The sequence below is a fragment of the Ictidomys tridecemlineatus genome, chromosome 2 (genome assembly GCF_052094955.1).
Source record: "Ictidomys tridecemlineatus isolate mIctTri1 chromosome 2, mIctTri1.hap1, whole genome shotgun sequence".
Classification (NCBI taxonomy): Eukaryota; Metazoa; Chordata; class Mammalia; order Rodentia; family Sciuridae; genus Ictidomys; species Ictidomys tridecemlineatus.
Window position 1 is genome coordinate 225,208,445 of NC_135478.1, and position 21,723 is coordinate 225,230,167.

At 59.3% G+C, this 21,723-nt stretch overlaps 1 protein-coding gene across 1 annotated transcript in view; it reads left to right on the forward strand.

The window, feature by feature from the left end:
• The window catches only part of LOC101972385 (SCO-spondin), a 55,397-nt gene that overhangs the window by 3,690 nt on the left and 29,984 nt on the right, over positions 1 to 21,723 (forward strand). Inside the window, exons 4-48 of the mRNA XM_078027965.1 lie at positions 1,452 to 1,634; positions 2,024 to 2,106; positions 2,284 to 2,463; positions 2,653 to 2,897; positions 2,991 to 3,090; positions 3,838 to 3,996; positions 4,089 to 4,168; positions 4,585 to 4,737; positions 4,989 to 5,157; positions 5,338 to 5,578; positions 5,905 to 6,049; positions 7,015 to 7,132; positions 8,112 to 8,287; positions 8,370 to 8,597; positions 8,695 to 8,860; positions 9,057 to 9,291; positions 9,563 to 9,752; positions 9,860 to 9,954; positions 10,209 to 10,465; positions 10,798 to 10,932; positions 11,915 to 12,111; positions 12,218 to 12,345; positions 12,428 to 12,537; positions 12,826 to 12,975; positions 13,156 to 13,249; positions 13,333 to 13,502; positions 13,712 to 13,945; positions 14,146 to 14,367; positions 14,789 to 15,025; positions 15,759 to 15,887; positions 15,976 to 16,067; positions 16,143 to 16,374; positions 16,506 to 16,658; positions 16,761 to 16,901; positions 16,977 to 17,159; positions 17,271 to 17,421; positions 17,957 to 18,110; positions 18,212 to 18,266; positions 18,798 to 18,902; positions 19,096 to 19,296; positions 19,384 to 19,511; positions 20,149 to 20,305; positions 20,387 to 20,537; positions 20,947 to 21,016; positions 21,487 to 21,544. Coding sequence (XP_077884091.1) covers positions 1,452 to 1,634; positions 2,024 to 2,106; positions 2,284 to 2,463; positions 2,653 to 2,897; positions 2,991 to 3,090; positions 3,838 to 3,996; positions 4,089 to 4,168; positions 4,585 to 4,737; positions 4,989 to 5,157; positions 5,338 to 5,578; positions 5,905 to 6,049; positions 7,015 to 7,132; positions 8,112 to 8,287; positions 8,370 to 8,597; positions 8,695 to 8,860; positions 9,057 to 9,291; positions 9,563 to 9,752; positions 9,860 to 9,954; positions 10,209 to 10,465; positions 10,798 to 10,932; positions 11,915 to 12,111; positions 12,218 to 12,345; positions 12,428 to 12,537; positions 12,826 to 12,975; positions 13,156 to 13,249; positions 13,333 to 13,502; positions 13,712 to 13,945; positions 14,146 to 14,367; positions 14,789 to 15,025; positions 15,759 to 15,887; positions 15,976 to 16,067; positions 16,143 to 16,374; positions 16,506 to 16,658; positions 16,761 to 16,901; positions 16,977 to 17,159; positions 17,271 to 17,421; positions 17,957 to 18,110; positions 18,212 to 18,266; positions 18,798 to 18,902; positions 19,096 to 19,296; positions 19,384 to 19,511; positions 20,149 to 20,305; positions 20,387 to 20,537; positions 20,947 to 21,016; positions 21,487 to 21,544 — 7,040 coding nt within the window. The remainder of the gene's footprint in view (positions 1 to 1,451; positions 1,635 to 2,023; positions 2,107 to 2,283; positions 2,464 to 2,652; positions 2,898 to 2,990; positions 3,091 to 3,837; positions 3,997 to 4,088; positions 4,169 to 4,584; positions 4,738 to 4,988; positions 5,158 to 5,337; positions 5,579 to 5,904; positions 6,050 to 7,014; positions 7,133 to 8,111; positions 8,288 to 8,369; positions 8,598 to 8,694; positions 8,861 to 9,056; positions 9,292 to 9,562; positions 9,753 to 9,859; positions 9,955 to 10,208; positions 10,466 to 10,797; positions 10,933 to 11,914; positions 12,112 to 12,217; positions 12,346 to 12,427; positions 12,538 to 12,825; positions 12,976 to 13,155; positions 13,250 to 13,332; positions 13,503 to 13,711; positions 13,946 to 14,145; positions 14,368 to 14,788; positions 15,026 to 15,758; positions 15,888 to 15,975; positions 16,068 to 16,142; positions 16,375 to 16,505; positions 16,659 to 16,760; positions 16,902 to 16,976; positions 17,160 to 17,270; positions 17,422 to 17,956; positions 18,111 to 18,211; positions 18,267 to 18,797; positions 18,903 to 19,095; positions 19,297 to 19,383; positions 19,512 to 20,148; positions 20,306 to 20,386; positions 20,538 to 20,946; positions 21,017 to 21,486; positions 21,545 to 21,723) is intronic.

Consider the following 21,723-nt stretch of genomic DNA (forward strand, 5'->3'; position numbering starts at 1 on the left):
CCTTTTTATTTGGCCCCAGGTTCCAGAAGGAAGCTGAACCTAGCTCTTGTTCAGCCCAGGTGGGATGACTATTCAGGATACTCAGTGGGACATCAGGCTTAGGAGCTGGTGTGTCAGTCTGAGGTCCAGGCCGTATTCCAGCCTGAGTGTCTCAGAGCTCTGCTGGTAACCAGGATGTAACCAGGATTCCCCTGAGGAGCCTGTTGCTGCCCTCTCCCAGCCGGACACTGAGATTACTCCATCCGGCTCAGCCCCCACCCAGGTTGGGGGTGCTGTCTTACAGCCCCAACCCCACTTCCCACCCAAATTCTCCTTCTTGGTTCCCCTCAGTCCTCCACCCAGGGACCCTAGGAAACCCTAGTATTTAGAACCCCAGGGACCCTAGGAAACCCTCACAGAAGGAGACCGGATGGCCCAATCAGCCACACATCATCGTCTCATTAAGAAGTCTGACCAAACAGAGGAAAGCACATGGTCATCCAGTTTCCCTGGCCCTCAAATCCTGAGTGCCTGGCAGGAAAGGGGACAGAGGAGATCGTAAAGGAGCATGATCAAGTCAGCTTGAGGGCAGGTAGACCAACCAATCGCTGAGCCAGTAACTCTCGATCTTTCGATGGCGCCATGCTCCCCCCCCCCAGCATCTAATACACATTATGAAACTGTCCTTGGAAGATTATGCACACATACAGTTTCAAAGAATTCATGGAGTCCCTGAGTCCCATCTGTGCATCTCTGGGAAGTCCCTGAAGTTTTTACTAGTAAGGAAACCGGCCCAGAAAGGGAGGGTAGCTTGCCCATAGCCCATGTTCATTTGTGGTAGCCTCTGAAAGTATGGGAATAGCAGAGGCTCAAAGCAACTGGCTTTGATCCCCATCGTACACACTGGAGGGAGGGGCTGTTTCCAGGAGGAGCTGGCACTGAGAGGATTGTCAGGGCAGATCCAACCAGGTTCTGGGCAGCTGTGCCTGGAGGTGCAAGCCCGTCATAAAGCCTCCCCAGTACAAAAGGCCTACAGCCTGGCTCTCTCTGTGGCCTTGGACAGATTGGCCTCCAGGTCACAGTAGGCAGCAGTGTGGGGTAGGGGGACCAGCACTGGCCTCTCTATTCCCCTGCAGCAGCACTGCCCAAGCCCAGGCCTCACAAGACCCTGGTGGTGACTGGGGTGGGCAACATGCTCCTCCTTGCTGTCCTCTTTGGGATGCTCTGGGCACTGGCTAATGGGTAAGCAGTCCACTGGGACTCCTCAAGCTAAGATCCTCTCTAGCCCCAGGCCTGGGGACACCCTGGGCACCAGAATGATCTCCCTAGTGCTTCTCTCTCCAACCTTATCCTCTTCCTTACTTCAGGGACCTTTCCTGTAAGTTATCTCTTATAGGAGTGGGGTCACAGGACAGGGCTTCCTGGTAACAAAGGGGACATGGCAGCTGCTGTAGTTCCCTATCCATGGACAGGCGATGGTGTGAGCAGACGGAGACGATCCATGTGGAGGAGGAAGTGGCCCCCCGTAGGGAGGATCTGGTGCCCTGTGCCAGCCTCTACCACTATACCCGCCTAGGCTGGCGGCTGGACCTGCCCAGGAGTGGCCACGAGGGGCTCTCCGGGCCTCCAGCACCTGGGCTCTGTCGCATATACAAGTGAGTGAGGGTCAGAGCCTGGGCTGTCTGCCAGGCAGGAAAGGAGTGACGGGCGGAAATCCTGAGAGTGGGGGAGGATGGGGAGAACCTGGCATAAGCAGGCATTTGGGAAGTGGGCCCTGGGTGGGCTCGGGGAAAGGCAGCAGAAAGTACAAGACTGGGGTGTGTAGATGAGAGGTACCTCAGTGGGTGGGGCAGAGAGAGTCCCAATGCCTGCTCCCTCTGTCTGCCCCCAATGACATTCTCACTTTTCGAGTGAAGAAAGGAGGAGGAAAATTATGTGATAAATCCCTCAGAGAGTAGTTCAGTGGTCCCATTGTCCCAGGCCTTTCCAGGGCTGGGCTAGACACTAACATCTCTCCCTGATTCCCCCTGCTTGGTGGGTGCAGACCTCCAGAAACTCGGCCTGCCACATGGAACCGGACAGTGAGGGCTTGCTGTCCAGGCTGGGGGGGCGCTCAGTGTACGGATGGTAAGCTCCTGAGCCAGTGTGGGTGACACGTACCTTCTGGGATTGTGGGCAGCTAACCTCACTCACGTCTTCAGGGGAGGGGATAGGCTCCCTGAGGAGGGGAACTGACCAGGCTGAGCTACAGGCCACTCTGCTGACTGTCCGGGTGTGCCCCATTCTCTCCACCATATGCTGCAGCCCTTATGGAAGACAGCCCTGGTGGCCACTGCTTTGCCACATGGCAGTGCCAGCCTCTGGGAGGTTCAGCTAATACTTCAACAGAAAACCTGGAAGAGTGCTGTGCCAGACCTTGGGGACACAGCTGGTGGGACAGTGGCTCTCAGCTCTGCCTTAGCTGTTCCAGCCAACACTTTCCAGGTGGGTCTGCAGACCCCAGCCTACAGACAGGGCACATCCTGGCCATCATCCCCATGCCAGGCCTTCAGCTCTGGAATCCTGCCTACTCCCCTGCCCACCAGAGTAACCATGCCTTATCCCCATGCTTTCTGCTCTGTGGGCCCTCTGACCCCTGCACTCAGCAGCTCACATGTGACGTGTCGTGTCCAGGCAATGCTTCCTCTGCAGTCCTCTTGCAGCCCCTACCGGGGGCTGTGGGTCAGCTCTGGAGCCAGCACCAGCGTTTCTCAGCCACCTGTGCCACCTGGTCAGGCTTCCACTACCATACTTTTGATGGGCGCCACTACCACTTCCTGGGCCACTGCACCTATCTGCTGGCAGGAGCTGCTGATTCTACCTGGGCTGTCCACCTCAGGCCCAGGGACCACTGTTCACAACCTGGGCACTGTCAGCTGGTAAGGGAGGGAAATGGGGGTGGCCCCAGAAGAGGACTAGACGTGGGGGGATGGGGAGAGTTGCTGACCCTATTTCACTGTGCATCTCCCCAGGTCCTGGTGATAATGGGCTCAGAGGAGGTGCAGATCCAGGGTAGAGATGTTTCTGTGAAGGGGCAGCTCGTCCCTGATGGGGAGCCCCGGCTGCTCCATGGTGAGGACCCTGTGGGTCTGCTGTGGAGGGTCAGTGGGGATTGGGGCTGTTGCCTGTCCCACATCGTTATTGGGAGGCCTTTAGAAATGAATAGCCCCCAGGATGGGGGCCCGGTGCCTCCCACTCCCCACCCACTCTGAGCATGACCCTGGGCAAGTCCCTCGCCTTAATCTACCTGAGCCTCAGTTTCCCCACCTCCCTCGTGAGAGTGTCATTCTGAGGGGGACTGCATGAGGCCGGTGAAGTGTGGATGCGTGTGTGTGTGTGTGTGTGTGTGTGTGTGCCAGTGCCCAGTGTGTGCATGAGCGTATGTGTATGTTGGTGTGTGTACATGTGTAATGTGCGTGTATATTGGTGTACTGTGTGAAGTGTGTGTATGTGTGGTGCATTGTGTATATATGGTATGTGTTTGTGTGCTATGTGTACGTGCAATGTGTGTGTGGTGTGTGTATGTGGTATTTTGTGTTTATGTATTATGTATACATGTGTGTTGTGTACACAGGGGTTATGAAGTGTGTATGTGTATACTGTGGGGGTGCATGTAAGGTGTGTGTGTGTGTGTGTGTGTGTGTGTGTGTGTTGTAGTTTAGTCTAAAGAGTGTCTACAATGGGAAAGGCGCAGAGCTCTCTAGAATGGTCAGAATTCTTTCCCTTCCCCGCTGCCTCCTTGGGTAGTTGGAGTCCTGCTGTGGTGGTGAGCAGGGACTATGGCTACAGGAGGCTGAATGGCACCCTTTCCCTTCCCAGGGCTGAGCCTGCAGTGGCAGGGGGACTGGCTGGTGCTATCCGGGGGCCTGGGGGTTGTTGTGCGGCTGGACAGGTCCAGTTCGGTGTCCATCTCGGTGGACCATGAGCACTCAGGACAGACGCAGGGCCTCTGTGGGCTCTACAATGGCCGGCCCGAGGGTAGGTAGGATGTGCTTGGTAGCTGGTCAGGGAGGAAGAGGGGACTGGACCCCAAGTCCAGCATCCAGCATCTCTGCTTCACCCTTCCTTAGATGACTTTTCCGAGCCAGGAGGGGGCCTGGCTATGCTTGCTGCCACCTTTGGGAATTCCTGGAAGCTCCCTAGCTCTGAGGTAAGACTGCCACCCTGGCTCCTCCCCTGCTCTCCCCTGGCTGAAGGGGGCACAGACGGACTCCCAGGGGGAGACCCTCAGGGGGAGAGCAGCTAGGCCTCGTATCCCACAGGAAGCTCAGTGCCAGGTGCTGCCTGCAGTCTGGCTGTCTTGTGTGAACTGACCATCAAGGGGCACCTTGGCCAACCTCATCCCTGACCACCTTTGGTGGTTAGTTCATCATCTAATCGCCTGCTTGCGGTGGTCTGTGACCCTGAGTCCCTTGCCTCCCCCTTGGGCTTGTCCCCACTGCCCTCCACAGCCCATATCATGGTGGGAACAATGATGTGGCCTCAAAGTGGCTAGGAGGGCAGTGGTCATTTTCCTAGTTAATGTCCCTCATCACTGCTACCTGGCCTGGCTCCATTTGTCCCCAGCCTGGGTGTCTGGATGCAGTGGAGGTGGATCAGGGCTGTGAGGGACCCCTGAAGGGCACAGAGGCAGGTATGGATGCTGGCCAGCTGCGAGCTGAAGCCCAGGATGTATGCCACCAGCTGTTGGAGAGTCCATTCTGGCAGTGCCATGCCCAGGTATGGGTGGGGGTGGAGGTGGTGACCAGCTCCAGAGGGGACTGTCCAGAGGGTGGGGCCAGGAGGGTACTAGAGAGGAGCCAGTTAAGCGACCCAGTCCTGCCGCTAGACTCTGTTGGTCCCTTGGTCAAGACACCGCTTCCTGTCCTGGGCTTTACCTCTGGGAACAGGCCCCTTCCAGAGTTCAGCGGGTGGGAGGTGCTGGTGAGGAGAAGGCGCTTGCCAGCTGACAGGCCGACCTTTCTCTGCAGGTCTCCCCGGATGAGTACCACGAGGCCTGCCTCTTTGCCTACTGTGCAGGGGCTGCTCTGGGGCGCCAGGAGGGGCGGCAGGAGGCTGTGTGTGCCACCTTTGCCAACTATGCCCAGGCCTGTGCCAGGCGACGCATCCACGTGCTCTGGAGGAAGCCTGGCTTCTGTGGTACGACTTGACCGCCTTGCCCTGTGGAAATGACCGAGGGTCCTCAAGGGCCTCATTTTCTGAAGGCACTGCCACCCCTGGGCACCCTCCCAGCTGGCTCCTCTGGCTTCCTGGCTTTTCGGAGTCGGCAGGGTCTGGTGGAACACCTCCGCCCCTCACAGCCGACTCCTATGTCCACAGAGCGTCTCTGCCCCGGGGGTCAGCTCTACTCCGACTGCGTCTCCTCCTGCCCCCCCAGCTGCTCGGCAGTGGGCCAGGAAGAGGAAGGGTCCTGCAGGGAAGAGTGTGTGAGTGGCTGCGAGTGCCCACCTGGCCTCTTCTGGGATGGTGCCCTCTGTGTTCCTGCCTCCAGATGCCCCTGCTACCATCGGCGCCAGCGCTATGCCCCTGGCGACACTGTGCACCAGCTGTGTAACCCGTGGTGGGTCCTCAGGCCTTGATGGGGTGGCAGCAGCGTGGTTGTCTCTGGTCCTGCCCTTTGTGTTTTCTCTGAAACCTGCCTTCCCCAAACAGCCAGGCTGTTCTGGCTGTGCTCCCTCCTGGCATGGTCACAGTGACCTGTGATCTCTGCTGACATAACTGATGGCCTTTCTTAAAGCCCTGACCAGCTGACCTCTACCCTTTCCAGGGGTGGTGGGGACATCAGAGAGGCAAGGGAGCAGGGTATGGGGACTGACTCCAGCTTAGCCTCCCCACCCCAGGGTGGGACTGATGCCACACTGCCCTGCCCCACCCATGTGTCCACAGTGTGTGCCAGGATGGCCACTGGCACTGTGCCCAGGCCTTGTGTCCTGCTGAGTGTGCAGTAGGTGGCGATGGGCATTACCTCACCTTTGATGGGCGGAGCTTCTTCTTCCGGGGCCACTCAGGCTGCCACTACAGCCTGGTGCAGGTGGGTAGAGGACCGACTCTGGGAAAGGGATCTTATCAGAGAAGGGTCCCTCCCCAAGGTGTCCAGGGGAGGGGGGCTGTAGGGAAAGCACACAAAAAAAATAAATAAATAAATATAAAGCAAAACCCTAGCCCTGCAAGGAAAAGCCCAGGACAATGCTGGAGAAAGACCAGCTCCCCAGACCCCAGAGCCTCTCTTTGGGTTCCCACCCCTTCCTTTGGCTCTGGTGAAGGTCCTGCTGTCATGGCCACTTCAGGGCCACCAAAGAAGGCCATCCTTATGGTCCTCTTCACAAATGGGGCAGGACAGGCTTGTCAGAGCCACTTCAACAAGACAACCCCAGGGGGAATAAGGACCCTTCTCCCATCCCAGCCCTCCCCCAATAAAGATGGGTCCTTTCTCAGGGTCAGCACAGATCACATTCCTTTCCATTCATCCAGGGTCCCCATCTCAGTAGTGGACCACTCACCTTCTTTTGTTTGCACCCCTCCTTTCATGAGCAGTGTGGGGCATAGAGACTGGCTGAGTAGGATCCAAGCGGCCATCTCCCTGAGGCACACAAAGACCAGTGGGTACACACACACACACACACACCTGTATGCACACAGACACAAACAGGCAGGCACACAGCACACTCAGGCATGCACACATGGATTTAGCAAGTGTAAGTCACTTGGAGTGTAACGTCCTACCCATGGGGAGGAAAGATGGGAATCATCCATCCCTCATGCAGACACAAACAAATGTGCAATCACATATACTCGTGCAACCCCATGCACACACTTGCACAAGCATTTGTGTGTGCTAATCTTGGTGAGGATCAAGCCCCATCTCTCACAGTGTCTGTCTGGCTGGAAAGCTCCCACATGGGTAGGAGCTGCCTTGGATGAGGCTAAAGATCTGCAGAGGCCTCCTCAGGGAAACGGAGGGTCTGCCCAGCCCTGTGTTCCTCTGTCTGTCCCTAGGACTACTTGAAAGGGCAGCTGCTGATCGTGCTGGAGCATGGGGACTGCGACTCTGGGAGCTGCCTCCACGCCCTTTCTGTCTCACTGGGGGATACCCACATTCAGCTCAGAGACTCAGGTAGCCTCAGAGTGACTGCCACGCCCACTGTCCCCTCTTCTCACCCAGAAGACTTGGGTACCGTCCAGCCCCTGCCTTCCACACTCCCCACCCTTCAGAGCCCAACAACTCTGCCCCAGATTCTGCAGCCAAGTTCACTGCCTCAACTGCCCCCTCCCATCTCTGAGGAAGACACACTGTCCTGAGGACGTGTCCCGAGGCCTCTTCTGCCTCATCTTTGGGGAAAACACAAGTCATACTGTTATGAAAATCTAAAAGATCTCATCATGACCAGACCAGGCAGGCCCCTCTAAGCCACTGTCCCTCCAACTCCCCCATGCCCAGGTCAGTTCCTCGCTCTCTTGTGCCAGCTCTTTGTGCCAGCCACAATGGGAAAAAGACGTGCAAAACTGGACACTGAAGCCGGGCATGGTGGCACATGCCTGTATTCCCAGAGGCTTGGAAGGCTGAGGCAGGAGGTTTGGGAGTTCAAAGCCAGCCTCAACAACTTAGCAAGGCCCTAAGCAACTTAGCAAGACCCTGTCTCAAAATAAAAAATAAAAAGGGGTTGGGGATGTGGCTCAGTGGTTAAGCACCCCTGGGTTTAATTCTTGGGGGGGGGGCATTAACAGGCATCCTCCTTTGCTCCAGTAAAGGTCCTGCTGTCATGGCCACCTCAAGGCCACCAAAGAAATTTATCCTTGTAATCCTCTTTCACAGATGGGACAAGACAGGCTTATCATAGCCACTTCACACAAGACAAAACCAGAGGAAATGGGAACAATTCACTCACCCCAGCCCTTCCCCCCCCCCCCAATAAAGATGGATCATTACCCAGACTTCCCATAGGGGGAGTCTCAGTGGGACTGGTGGCCTCTGAGGGTCACTCTGATGGTCCCATTCTGATACAGGCCCTCCCACTCCTACCCAAGTCCTTCTGTTCTGGCAGCCCCATCCATCTACCTCCCCCCGCCACCCCATCATCAGGCTCCTTTTCCAGGAGCTGTGCTGGTGGACGGGCAGGATGTGGGATTGCCCTGGATTGGCACTGCGGGCCTCAGCATCTCCAGAGCCTCCTCCACCTTTCTGCTGCTACGCTGGCCAGGAGTCCATGTCCTCTGGGGAGTGGCTGACCCTGCAGCCTACATCACCCTGGCCCCCCACCATGCCCACCAGGTGTGCCAGGAGGCAGGTGAAAGGCTGGGCAAGGTTATGCTGAGTCTGAATGTGACTGTCCCACATCGTCTCCACGGCCCAGGTCCAAGGTCTGTGTGGCACCTTCACTTGGAACCAGCAGGATGACTTCCTGACACCAGCTGGGGATGTGGAGACCAGCACTGCTGACTTTGCTAGCAGGTTCCAGGTGGCAGGCAATGGAAAGTGCTCCTCTGGGGACAGTGTCCTGCTCTTCCCCTGCAGCACACACTCCCAGCACCTTGCTTTTGCAGAGGCAGTCTGTGCCATCCTGCATGGCCCAGCCTTCCAGGTAGCCGGGGTGGCCTACCAGTCACAGGGAGGCAGCAATGGGGACCCAAGAGAATGAGGAGTTCATAAGGAAGAGCCCCGCTTCCTCTCTTCCCAAGGACTGCCACAGGCTGGTGGACAGGGAGCCATTCCAGCTGCGCTGCTTGGCGGCAGTGTGTGGCTGTGCCCCTGGCAGGGACTGCCTGTGTGCCGTGCTGTCTGCCTATGCGCACCGCTGTGCCCAGGAGGGCGCCCTGCTGTCCTGGAGGAACCAGACTCTCTGCCGTGAGCCCCTGCCCAGGCAGCCCTACCTCACACTCCCTCCCACCTCCTCCTCCTGGCCCCTTCTAGGAGAAGCTGGAGAGGGCAGGAACCTCTGACCTTAGGGGGTTCCTGGGCTTTTCTTCCTGGGGAAGCACAGCGGGGGTAGGCTCCAGAGGGGTTGACTATGCTCCTGATATGCACATGTCCCTGGGTCCAGCTGTCCTGTGTCCTGGTGGCCAAGAGTACCAGGAGTGCGCTCCAGTGTGTGGTCACCATTGCGGAGAGCCAGAGGATTGTAAGGAGCTGACCGGCTGTGTGGCTGGTTGTAACTGCCCCCCTGGCCTGCTGTGGGACCCTGAGGGCCAGTGTGTCCCCCCCAGTCTGTGCTCCTGCCAGCTTGGAGCCCATCGTTACAGCCCTGGCAGTGTCACCATGAAGGACTGCAATCGCTGGTGAGGGTGATGGCTTGGGGGGGGGGCAAGAGAAAGAACGTGGGCTGAAGAGGGAGGGCTGGAGAGGAGGGGCTGATCATCGCAGGCTGGGGTGCTGGGAGGTGCAGCACTCAGGGCTCCGGCATCAGAGCTGGGTTTCCGCTCAGTGTAAATGGATCTGGTGCCTGGGTCCCCAGTGTCTGGGTTCCTGAGACTCTCACCAGAGCAGACCAGCGGCCTGGAGGCTGAATCTCTGCTGGACCTGGCTCTTTCCCCTTCCACCCTCCCGTAGCATCTGCCAGGAGAGGGGCCTCTGGAACTGTACCGCCCACCACTGCGCCCTGCAGCGTGCATTCTGCCCTGGGGAACTTGTCCATGCTCCTGGAGCCTGCCTCCTCACCTGTGACAGCCCCAGTGCCAACCACTCGTGCCCCATGGGCAGCACTGATGGCTGTGTCTGCCCTCCAGGCACCGTGCTGCTGGTGAGGCTGGGAGGGGAGGGGATGGGGCACCAGAGTGGCCTTCCCAGCACCAGGGCACTGTCCTGTTCCCCTAGCTGCCCAAAACAGTGTCCCCACTCTCTGCCCAGGATGAGCGTTGTGTGCCTCCTGATCTCTGTCCCTGCCGTCACAGTGGGCAGTGGTACCCACCTAATGCCACCATCCAGGACAACTGCAACACTTGGTATGCCCAGCCCCCCTGATCGACACCCTTCTGGCCTTGTGACTACTGGCTCTCCAAACACAATGCTCCCCCCCACTAGAATGAGTTGGGGTGATAGGTGGGGTAGGGCATCTGGGCTGGGCTGGGCACTGGGGATCTCTGGGATCTTCCACACTGGGGTCCTATCTGGAGTCGCAGGAATCTGGACCAGTTGCCTCCCCTGCTACAGCTCAGGTCCCTTCCTCAGTGACTCTGTCCCTGTCCCTTACCCACAGTGTGTGCCAGGGCCGACAGTGGCATTGCACAGGCCAGCTGTGCAGTGGATGGTGCCAGGCATCGGGTGCCCCCCACTATGTGACGTTTGATGGGCTGACACTCACCTTCCCCGGAGCCTGCGAGTACCTGCTGGTTCGAGAGGCCAGTGGCCGCTTCAGCGTCTCTGCCCAGAACCTGCCCTGCGGGGCCAGCGGCCTCACCTGCACCAAGGCACTGGCCGTGCGTCTGGAGGGCACTACTGTGCACATGCTCAGAGGTGGCCGTGACATTGCAAGGAGACCCTGACAGGGGGTGGGGGGCACTCCAGCACAGTATAATAGCCACACACCAGTATGGCCAAGGTCCAGGTTCCTCAGGTCGAGTCCTCACTGGGCTTGGTTGTCCTCAGAGGGGTGGGACGGGTGGCTCTCCTCCTGGTTGGAATCATAATTTCTCAGATAAACCAGGCTCCAGAGAAGTCTAATGACCTTCCTAAGGTCACAGAGGTAGAGAGGCTAAAGGAGGTTTGAAGGGGAAGCGGGCAGGGCTTCATGGGACCTGGGAGGCCCTTCACTCCGTGCTGCCCTGAACACCTTTCCTCCTCTCCAGGCCGGGCAGTGACGGTGAACGGGGTGAGTGTAACACCCCCCAAGGCCTACACAGGCCCAGGGATGAGTCTGCACCGTGCAGGCCTCTTCCTGCTGCTGACCACACGCCTGGGCCTCACCCTGCTCTGGGACGGAGGTTAGGCCCCACCCTTATGCACCTGACCCACACCCAGCCTTGGTCCTGGATGGACTGGACTCCCCCCAACCCCTTCCTCCCTGCGCCTGCCCAGCTCTGAGATCAGGGTTGAGCTTCCAACAAGCCTCAAAGGCAGATATCCAGAGTAACAGCCAGACCAGGATCTTTGGCCTCCCCTGCCCTGCTGGCCTCCACTGGGCGCCCCCAGCCCAACACCACCCCCACCTCACTGCCCGAACAAGTGGTCAGAGTTTCCAAATTATGTTTTCATCCTGTTTTTCTTCATTATGAAAGCAATGCTGCCTCACCCAAGAAATATTTAGAAAATACCAAGTTTTAGGAAGAAGAAATGAAAATAGATTCAACATTCTACCACCCAAACACAAGCAGTTGGCGTTTTAGAAACAGAACTCTCAGTGAGAAATTGAGGGAAGCCAAAATAACCCTGTAGGGACTCGGCGCGGGCGGCAGAGCCAGGCTGCCTCTAGGCCTCGCCACCAGGACTCTGGTGTGGGAAAGCCTCAGCCCATCCTGGTTTCCCATCCAGAATGCAGCCAGATGGGGAGTTTTCCAAACTTAGTTTTGTTTTCCCCCTTGTGGTACCAGAGATTGAACCCAGGGGTGCTCTACCATTCAACCACATCCCCAGCACTTCTTAATATATCTTGAGACAGGTTCTCACCAAGTGGCCCAGGCTGACCTTGGACTTACAACCTTCCTGCCTCAGCCTCCCTAGGCTCTGGGATTACAGGCACCAACCTAAGTTTGTTTAGGAAACTAGGCTCTTACTTCTGGCCCTTCCTCTCCAATGTCTGTCTCTTCATGTATGACCACCAATTAACCCAACCCCCAGGAAAGAGGGAACCGGCACTCTCTGTTGGGTGGGGGTACCCATGCAGGGCAGTATTATGTCCCTGCGTCTTCTCCTGACCCCAGCCCTGCTGAAGGGTACCAGGGTCATTTTTTACAATGATGCCACCAGGCACCCGGGTCCTGATACAGCTGTCCCCACACTTCCGTGGTCGTGTGGCTGGGCTATGTGGAGACTTTGATGGAGATGCCAGTAATGACCTGCGGAGTCGCCAAGGAGTCCTGGAGCCCACAGCTGAGCTGGCTGCCCACTCCTGGCGCCTCAGTGCGCTCTGCCCCGAGCCAGGAGACCCTCCACACCCCTGCACGGTGAGCTCAGGCAGACAGCGGGAGGGACGGTGGGCCTGCCAGAGCTCGGGGCTGGGGCAGGTGACTAGTTGGCCCAGGGTGCTGGAGATGGTGCCCTGTGCTGCAGGTAAACACACACCGCGCAGCCTGGGCCCGTGCCCGCTGCGGAGTGATGCTCCAGCAGCTCTTCGTCCCATGCCACACAGAGGTGCCCCCACAGCAGCACTACGAGTGGTGTGTGTACGACACCTGTGGGTGAGGAAGGCTGGCCCGAGTGGGGGGCAGTGAGGGTGTGGGGGCAGCGCGGGGCTGCTGAGCCAACTGCTTCCTCCCACAGCTGCGATTCAGGGGGCGACTGTGAGTGCCTGTGCTCTGCCATTGCCGCCTACGCAGACGAGTGCGCCCGGCATGGGCACCATGTGCGCTGGCGCAGCCAGGAGCTCTGCCGTGAGTGTTCCCAACTCTCAGATTTGTCTCCTGCATGGCCCTTGAACGGTGCTTAGCCTGCCCCGCCAGCTGGACACTTGGTCAGAAGTTCAAACCTGTGCTACACGCTTACCGTGTGCCAGACCCTTCCAGATGAACCAAACATGCAAGAATGTCTGTCTCACAGGGCCGATGTGTCCCACATCACCTTGGGAGGGTCTCAGCCAAGGTCTACAATATGAACACCTTGGGCTGACTCACCTGGTGCCCTTGTACCTGAGTGAGCTGAGCCTCTCTCCCTCCACCCAGCCCTGCAGTGTGAAGGGGGACAAGTATATGAGGCCTGTGGCCCCACCTGTCCTCCCGCCTGCCCTACCCACCATGCTGAGCCTGCATGGCACTGCCGGGCCATTGCCTGTGTGGAGGGCTGCTTTTGCCCCGAAGGGACTCTGCTGCATGGTGCGTAGTCAGAAAGGCCAGAGGGGAGGGGACATCCCTGGGGAAGTGTCCTGCATGGATGGCATTTGTGTGGGGACCATCCAGCTGTGTGATGGGAAAGGGCCACGTGACCATGGTGGTGGGCTGGGCCAGGGGCACTGTGCCCCCTTCACTCTGGAGTCCTGTGCTCTGTGATCTCAGGAGGAATCTGCATGGAGCCATCTGCCTGTCCCTGTGAGTGGGGTGGCAGCTTCTTCCCACCGGGGACTGTGCTGCAGAAGGACTGTGGGAACTGGTGAGTGGGGAGTACCTGGGTAGACCCTGTGCCCCTGGACTGGCCACGCCCAGCCATGGCTGATCCCAGGATACCATATTCAGCACTTGCCAGGAAAGCCAGTGGCATTGTGGGGGTGACAGTGCCCCCTGCGAGGAGCTGGTGCCTGACTGTGCCGAAGGAGAGTCTCCCTGCCAGGGAAGTGGGCACTGTATTCCACATGAGTGGCTTTGTGACAACCAGGACGACTGTGGCGATGGCTCAGATGAGGAGGGTGAGTGCTTTCACCTGTGTGACAGGCACAGGTGACTGAGTTCACTGGGTGTGCAGCAGGTGTCCCCAGGGTAGCCTCCTGAGCTGCTGCTTCCACGGCCAGCAGTTATGACTTGGGGAATGAGGGACAGGTAGGGAGTTCTGGTCCTTCTAGGGTTATGGGTTTCTCTGACTCCAGCGTCCTGAGCCTGCCCGCTTACCCTATGCCAGGTTGCGCCACCCCAGGCTGTGTGGAGGGACAGATGTCATGCCGCTCCGGCCACTGTCTGCCCCTGTCCCTGCTCTGTGATGGGCAGGATGACTGTGGAGATGGCACAGATGAACAGGGCTGCCCATGTCCCCATGACTCGCTGGCCTGTGCTGATGGGCGCTGCCTGCCCCTCACCCTGCTGTGTGATGGGCATCCTGACTGTCCAGACGCCGCTGATGAGGAGTCCTGTTTGGGTTAGTTGTTTCTGCTCTGGACTTGGGCCCACCAGGCACGCTCTCCTACCAGGCCCAGCTCCTGGTTGCCCCAGCCTCGCCCGCCCACTTCTTTGCCAGGTTATATATTGCCTGTGAAGCTGGCACCTTGAGTGGGGGCACCCCGAGTAGTGAGAAAAGGAGGCAGTGTTCTGGGACCAGCTCCTCCTTTCCGGCTGCAGGGCAGGTGAACTGCATCCCTGGGGAAGTGTCCTGTATGGACGGCACTTGTGTGGGGACCATCCAGCTGTGTGATGGAGTTTGGGACTGCCCAGATGGAGCCGACGAGGGTCCTGGATACTGCCCGCTGCCCTCTCTGCCTGTGCCCCCAGCTAGCACCATGCCTGGCCCCTCTACTGGCTCCCTGGAAGGTGCCTCAAGTCCACTGGGCAGTGCCAGCCCTGGTGAGTCTCCTGGAGAAGATGGGGTGAGAAAGCTAGGGAGGATGGGGATGGGACCACAGAGGAAGGCATGTGGGTGGTGCTTTGGGATGGAGACAAAAGAGGTGGAGGGCATTTGAGGGGAACTGAGGTCCAGCCTCATTTTCTGTATTTCCAAGGCCTTCTCTGAGTTAGGGGAATCTAAGGGAAGTTCTTGAACCAGGGAGAAATTTGGGGGACACCAATAAGGCAAAAGAATACAGGGGTGGGTTGGACTCCAGGAGGGACTGAAGGTGGGGAGGGCTGGCTCAGGTAAGGGGCAGGACAACTGGAGCCTGGAGACGGGAGGTGAGCCAGGAGCCGCTGTGGGAGGGCGAGACCCGCCTGCGGAAGCCGGTCCACTCCCGTGGGGTCTAGTGCAGCCCCCCACGCCCACCCCAACCAGCACGGAGCTGCGGCCCCTTGGAGTTTCCGTGCGGCAGCGGAGAGTGCACCCCGCGGGGCTGGCGCTGCGACCAGGAGGAGGACTGCGCCGATGGCAGCGACGAGCTGGGCTGCGGTGGGCCTTGCGCTCTGCACCACGCGCCCTGCGCCCGCGGCTCACACTGCGTGTCCCCCGGGGAACTGTGCGACGGCGTGCCGCAGTGCCCCGACGGCTCTGACGAGGGCCCAGACGCCTGCGGTGAGAGTCGCCCCTATCCTGCGCGGCCCTCCCCAAGCACCCCCTGCGCACAGCTACACAGTGACTTAGGTTTGCAGACATCAGTCTGAGCAACTTTTGTGTTCCTTTGATTTTTTTTTTTTTTTTTTGTACCAGGGATTGAATCCAGGACACTTAGTCACTGAGCCACATCCCCAGCCCCTTTTTTTTTTTTTTTTTTTGTATTTTATTTAGAGACGGGGTCTCACTGAGTTGCTTAGGGCTTTGTAAAGTGGCTGAGGTTGGCTCTGAGCATGCTCTGAAAGGCTGGGATTACAGGCGTGACCAGGGAGACCCGCCCTTTGATCTTTTTAATGAAACTTTCTTTGCCGTCCTTCCCAGGCCCCGTGGAGAAGGAAGGGGCTTTTGGTTTGGGACAAGAAAGGACAAGAGAGTGGGTGTTGGCTTTGAGGGCCTAGGGAGTGGGTCTGTCCGTAGGGCTCCCCTGTCCCCATTTTCTCCCCATCCCACCTGGGTTGAACCCCTGTAAGCCCTGACAAGTTGGTCTTTCTGGTCCTGGCCACTTCCCCTGCGAGGGCTGGCTCCTCCCCAGAATCCACCCCTCCTGCACTCCTCCAAGGAGAGCCCCATGCTGGCTCTGCCACCTGCCTGTCCTCCTCCCCCAGTGCCTTCAGGCCCTCCCTGCCAGCCCTTCTGCAGAGAGGGAGTAGGAGGGGACAGGAGCACAGCAAGACCCTTCTTACTGTCCCCACAGGTTCCACCCAGCCTCCCCTGTGCCATGGCCTCTTGCCCTGTGGTTTGGCTCCCTGGCTGTGCCTGAACCCTGAGCAGCACTGCAATGGGGTCCCCGACTGTCCCCAGGGCGAGGATGAGCTGGACTGTGGTATGAACACTTCTCATGGGTCTGCAGCTGGTGCTTGCCCACAGGTAGCTGCAACTCCCTGCAAACTGGTTTTCTCTCTTGCTCCCAGAGGTACTGCCACCCCCAGGAAGTCTCAACAGGACAGAATTTCCCTGCCCAGAATATTCCTGCCCCAATGGCGACTGCCTTGGTTTTCACCTGGTGAGGGTCAGGAAGGGGAGGTGGCAGGCAGAGCCGTGCACCAATGCAGAAGCCCTGAGCCTGTTGCTCCCCCAGGTGTGTGATGGGCAGCCCAACTGTGAGTTGGTAGGAGAGGCAGGACTCTCCCCAGAAGAACAGGGCTGTGGGACCTGGGGTCCCTGGAGCCCATGGGGGCCGTGCAGCCAGACCTGTGGGCTGGGGGTGCAGAGCCAAAGCCGCAGCTGTTCCCCATCCGGGCTGCTGGTGCTGCAGCACTGCCCAGGCCCCGCCAACCAGTCACAGGCCTGCTTTACCAAGGCCTGCCCAGGTAAGGGGCTGGGAACACAAGGGAGTGACTGTGGGACAGTGGGGACTGGAGAGAGGAGAAAGGAAAGGTCCTGGGGCCTTCAACCCTACCTTGCACTCCCACCCCCTCCCGCCCCATCCCTCCCCTCACAGTGGATGGTGAATGGAGCTCCTGGTCCTCCTGGTCTCTGTGCTCTGAGCCTTGTGGGGGCACCAGGACAAGGCAGCGACAGTGCCACCCACCCCAGAATGGAGGCCAAGCCTGTGCCCTTCTGCCCGGGGGCCCTCACAGCACCCATCAGACTGGTGAGTGGAAGGGAGAGGGCACAGGTGGGGGGCGGGGGTTGCTGGGGGGACACTTGTCCTTGCTGCTGTGCCTCCCTCTCCAGTCTCTGACCCCACTCTCAGAGCCCTGCCCTCAGGATGGCTGTCCCAATGCCACCTGCTCTGGGGAGCTGGTGCTCCAGCCTTGTGCCCCCTGCCCTCTGACCTGCGATGACATCTCTGGCCAGGCTATCTGCTCACCCCGCAGGCCCTGCAGCAGCCCAGGTGAGGGGGCTCCGGGATCAGGGTCTGTGGAGGCCACAGTGTCTGCCTGGAAACCTCACCCTGCTTCTTCCCTAGGCTGTTGGTGCCCAGAAGGGCAGGTGCTGGGCAGTGAGGGGCAGTGTGTGTGGCCCCGGCAGTGCCCCTGCCTGGTGGATGGTGCCCGCTACTGGCCTGGGCAGCATATCAAAGCCAACTGCCAGCTCTGTGTCTGCCAAGATGGGCGGCCCCAGCGCTGCCGGCCCAACCCAGACTGTGCCAGTGAGTACCCCGTATCCTGTGGCCCTGCTCTCAAGGTCCCTTGTATCCTCCCAGGCTACCCAGCTGGGCACTCACCTCTGCCTCCTGGCCCTAATTCTTGCCCTCTCTCAGTAAACTGTGGCTGGTCCTCCTGGTCCCCCTGGGCCGAGTGCCTGGGCCCCTGTGGGAGCCAGAGCATCCAGTGGTCCTTCCGGAGCCCCAACAACCCCCGCCTCTCCGGCCGAGGTCGCCAGTGCCGCGGCATCCACCGCAAGGCTCGCAGGTACCAGCAGGGCCCTTGCCCTCGCCTTCACGCTCGCTCTTCCTGCATGCCCCTTCCCACGAGAGACCCCAAATCACAACACTGCTCAGTGCCCTCCCAGCCTAAACCCCAGAACCCCCTGGAGACCCAGCCTTTTCCTCCTTTAGTGCTGTGCCATCTAGACCCAAAGCAGGGCAAACGGAGCCCACACATGCAGCTCGACAAATGCAGGAGTGGGAATGGGTCCCCTGTGTCTCTGGAGGTGTGCGGGGTGAAGCTCTTGGGGGACAGCCATTTCCGCCTGCACACCCTGCTGGGACCAGCTCTGCTGGCTGGTGGAGCTGGCACAAATTGCTTCCCCAATTTGGGGCCTGTTGCAACTTCTGGAATTCAGGAGTGGGATGGGGTTCAAGGTGATGACCAGACATTAACCCTGGATTTTTCCAGTCTTATCACTTGAAGTCCCCAGTCCTGAAATACCCTCAATCCAGGCAAACCAGGAGGGTGATGGCTGTTAGTGAGCCCTCCCCATGCTGAGGCTGCCCTTCCTCCCCAGGTGCCAGACGCAGCCTTGTGAGGGCTGTGAGCAGCAGGGCCACACACACCAGGTCGGGGAGCGCTGGCGTGGGGGCCCCTGCAGGGTATGCCAGTGTCTGCATATGGGCACCGTGCACTGCTCCCCCTATTGCCCGCTGGGCAGCTGTCCCCAGGTGAGGCCCTGGGAGCCTGGAGGGGTGGTGCGAGGCTAGGCTTGTGGAGGCCAATGGAGTGGGTTAGAGGTGGGCAAGTGGCTAATTTCTGTGCTCCACAGGGTTGGATCCTGGTGGAGGGAGTAGGAGAATCGTGTTGCCACTGTGCCCTGCCTGGTAAGTGGGTCTGGGTGGTAGCAGAAAGGGCAAGGGGAGGAGGACTTTAGGAGGGAATTGGGGATGGTTCAGCTTCCTTATTCTAAAAGTGTACCTATAGGCTGATGAGGTTGGGATCAAGCCAGTGCACACACGGTTGTACATGTTGTTCACTGGACAATTTTTGCCAGCAGTGGGGATTAGACTCCAGCCCCAGGACTGCTTCCATCCAGAGGCAGCCCCTTTCTAATGCCCACAAGGTTGTAATTAATGACAGTAGTCCTGGGTTAGCAACTGCACCTGCTCTGTCCTAGTCCTAAAGTGGCTTTGCACAGGCAGTTTTATTCTGGGTGCTCTGAATATTCATTGGAAATATGTAAAACCCTCATTCATACAAAGGGAAAGAGGTGTCCTTTCCCGCTGGGGTGGTCCTGGGATTTCTGTGCTGTCATGGGAGAGAAAGTGCTCCAAATGGGAAGGACCTTGCTGGCCAGGGGCTGGCGAGAGCCTCTCTGGGTCTCTTCCTCCTGACCCTTGGGTCTCCCTACACAGCAGAGAATCAAACTGTGCCTCCAACAGCCACTCCTGCCCCTGCTCCAGCCCCCAGTCCCCAGACGGGTCCCCCTCTGGTCACCTATGTTCTGCCTCCCCTAGGAGGTAAGGACCCAGCTGAGAGGGGTGCCCCGGGAGGGAAGCAGACCAATGGGAAGTGGCCCATCTCCATCTCTGCCCTTCCTGCCCCATGTCCTGGGTCAGGGTCACCTGTGTGGCCCTTTTCTTCCCCAGATCCCTTTATGGCATGCCTCTGGCACCCCCTCCTTCCCCCCCCAACCTCCCCTCCTGTCCCCAGATGCCTGCTACTCTCCCCTGGGCCTGGCTCTGCCCCCGGGGAGTCTGTGGACATGGTCAAGGCAGCTGGAGCCCCCTACCTGGGCTGCCCTCCTGGGGGCTCCCACCAAAGGGCCTGGCCCCAGAGCGGGTGCTTATGCTGAGTGGCACAGCGGGCCACCCTTCCTGCAACTGGACCTGCTCCAGCCCCGGAACCTCACTGGTCAGTGAGGAGGAGGGGGTGGGGGAGGACGTTGGGGGGGGGCTGCCTCCTTCAGCTCTGACTCTACCCTGGGCCCGGCCCCTCCAGGCGTCATCGTGTGGGGGCCCACCTCCTCCAGCCCACCTGGCAGCAGCTTCTCGCTTCAGTTCGGCACTGATGGTCTACACTGGCAGGACTACCGTGACATCCTGCCTGGCACCTTGTCCCCACCCAAGGTACTAAATGCCCAAGGCCTCTCAGGCCAGTGACCCAACATGTCCCTTTGTGGATTCCACAACCTCTGTACTCCTGGGTCTTTCGGTTTCCCCAAGGGACAGTCCTTGCATTAGTTGCTTAAGGAATAACTGGTAAGTAATAGGGACTCTATTCTGTGGAATAGAGGGGCGGAGTGTCACTGTCGAGTCCAAGTCCAGGAACACAGAGCTCTCCAGCAGCCTGGGAAGGGGGAAGGGGGGGACACATTAAATTCACAGAGGGCCTTGGAGCCCAGACCCACGTGTGTCCATATGGAGCAGCCGAGTGCGGCCCTCTCTGCGGGGAAGGATCAGTCCACAGGTGTTCCCTCTGACCTGTACCTGCTCTGTGCCCGGTGCTGGGCTGTCCCTGTGGTCACAGCTCTGAGTGGGACCTGACCCTGCCGTAAGAATCCTGCCACCTCAGTGGGAGGAGCTTAGGCCAGGACCAGACCCCCTGCAGCCTTGAGGGACTAGGTGGCTACCACCAGGGGGACATGGGCTCTGGCAGAGGCAGGATTCTTGTGAAGATTGAGCAGAGAGGAGGGTCACTCAGTAGGGCCACAGCGGCAGCCTGAGCAAGAGGCAGGACTCGGTGAGCAGGCACCTTGTGCTTCAGTCTTTCCCCAGGAACTGGGAAGATGTGGCCTCCAAGGTGTGGGCCTTCAGCCGGATGGTGCAGGCAAGGTACATCAGGGTGTGGCCACACAGTGTCCCCCACAGCGACAGGCAGCCTGGCTTCTTCCTGTGGGTGGAGCTCCTGGGCTGTGAACCAGGTACAGGCTGGGCTGCGAGCGGGAGGACCAGGAGGGAGCAGGAGGATGGCGGAAGTCCTCACAACACCCCCCTACCCACAGTGTCCCCATCAGTGCCCCCGTGCCCAGGGGCTGGGCACCGCTGTGCCAACGGTGACTGTGCTCTGCGAGGGGTGCCATGTGACGGTGCTGCAGACTGTGAGCATGGCTCTGACGAGGAGGGCTGTGGGCCCCTGCCTGTGGACACTGGCAGGTATCCTGGGGTCTGGCCTGGACTTGGAGGGACAGCCCTGCATTTCCTTCCACCCAGGGGCCCACAGACCCTCCATGCCAGGAGCTGAATCTGGGCACCCTGAGGCCCTTTCCCCACGGTCTCTCAGGTTCTAGACCTCTCCTAGTCTGGTCTTCAGTGGTTCTCAAATATGGCCCTTGGGCCAGCAGCACCCGAAACTTGTTAGACAGGCAGATTCTCGGGGTGGACCCAGAGATGCGTGCTTTACAGTCCTCCTGGTGATTCAACACAGCAAACTGAGCACCACTCCGCAGGCAGCATCCTTCCGGAATGCCCAGGCCTCGCCCAGAGACCCCTGACTCCTCTTGGTTGTGGGGGGTGCTCCGGCTGGGAGAGCCCCTGGAGCTCCCTCTGTGATTTTTCTTCTCAGAGGCCATTCCACAGCCAGGACCCCAACCTTCTCCACCCAGCCGGGACCACTGCCTCCCCAGCCTAGTGAGGTGAGTGGGAAGCTGCAGACCCAGCAGGTGGGCTGCAAGGATGGGGGCGGCCTCTCTGCGCCCCCAGCACTGCTCCTGCACCTGCGTCTTCCTCTCTCTCCATTCATTCAGCATTTCCTCTACTTGTCTTCCTTGGTGCTCCTCTGTCAGGCTTTTAGTCAGGAGCATTCTGGGGACCACCAGCTCAGTGCCAGGTGGAGAGCAGGGGCCCAGAGGGACAGAGGAAAGTGCAGAGAAGCACAGGGAAGGGCTCTGCCCTGGAGGAATTTGGAGACAACAGACCCGTGCCCCTGGAGAGGAGGCTGTGCTCATGGGGCAGTGCCAGGGCATCTTCTCTGGAAGCCTGGAGGAGCATTGTGCCAAGGTGTCCCCAGAGGCATCCTGGACAAGGCTTGAAACAAGGGGCATGGGTGGAGAAGAGGGTCCTTTCTTGCTGACTGCACGAGGTGGCTGAGCCCTCTCCTTCACAGGGTCTGGCAGAGACTGACCGCTGGCATCCCAAGCAGGGTTCGTCCATGCCCCCCACAGGTATGTGTGCCAACTCCATTCTCCCTCCCCATGCCCCTGTCACCATCTGTGTCCGCCCTTCCAGAGACAGGGGCAGTGATGTCTCCGAGGTTCAAGTGCCCTGACCCCTGACTTTTTCCCCAAAACTGAGAGAGCTGCAGGGTGCATTCAGGGAAACACTGGTCACCTTGGTCACAGCC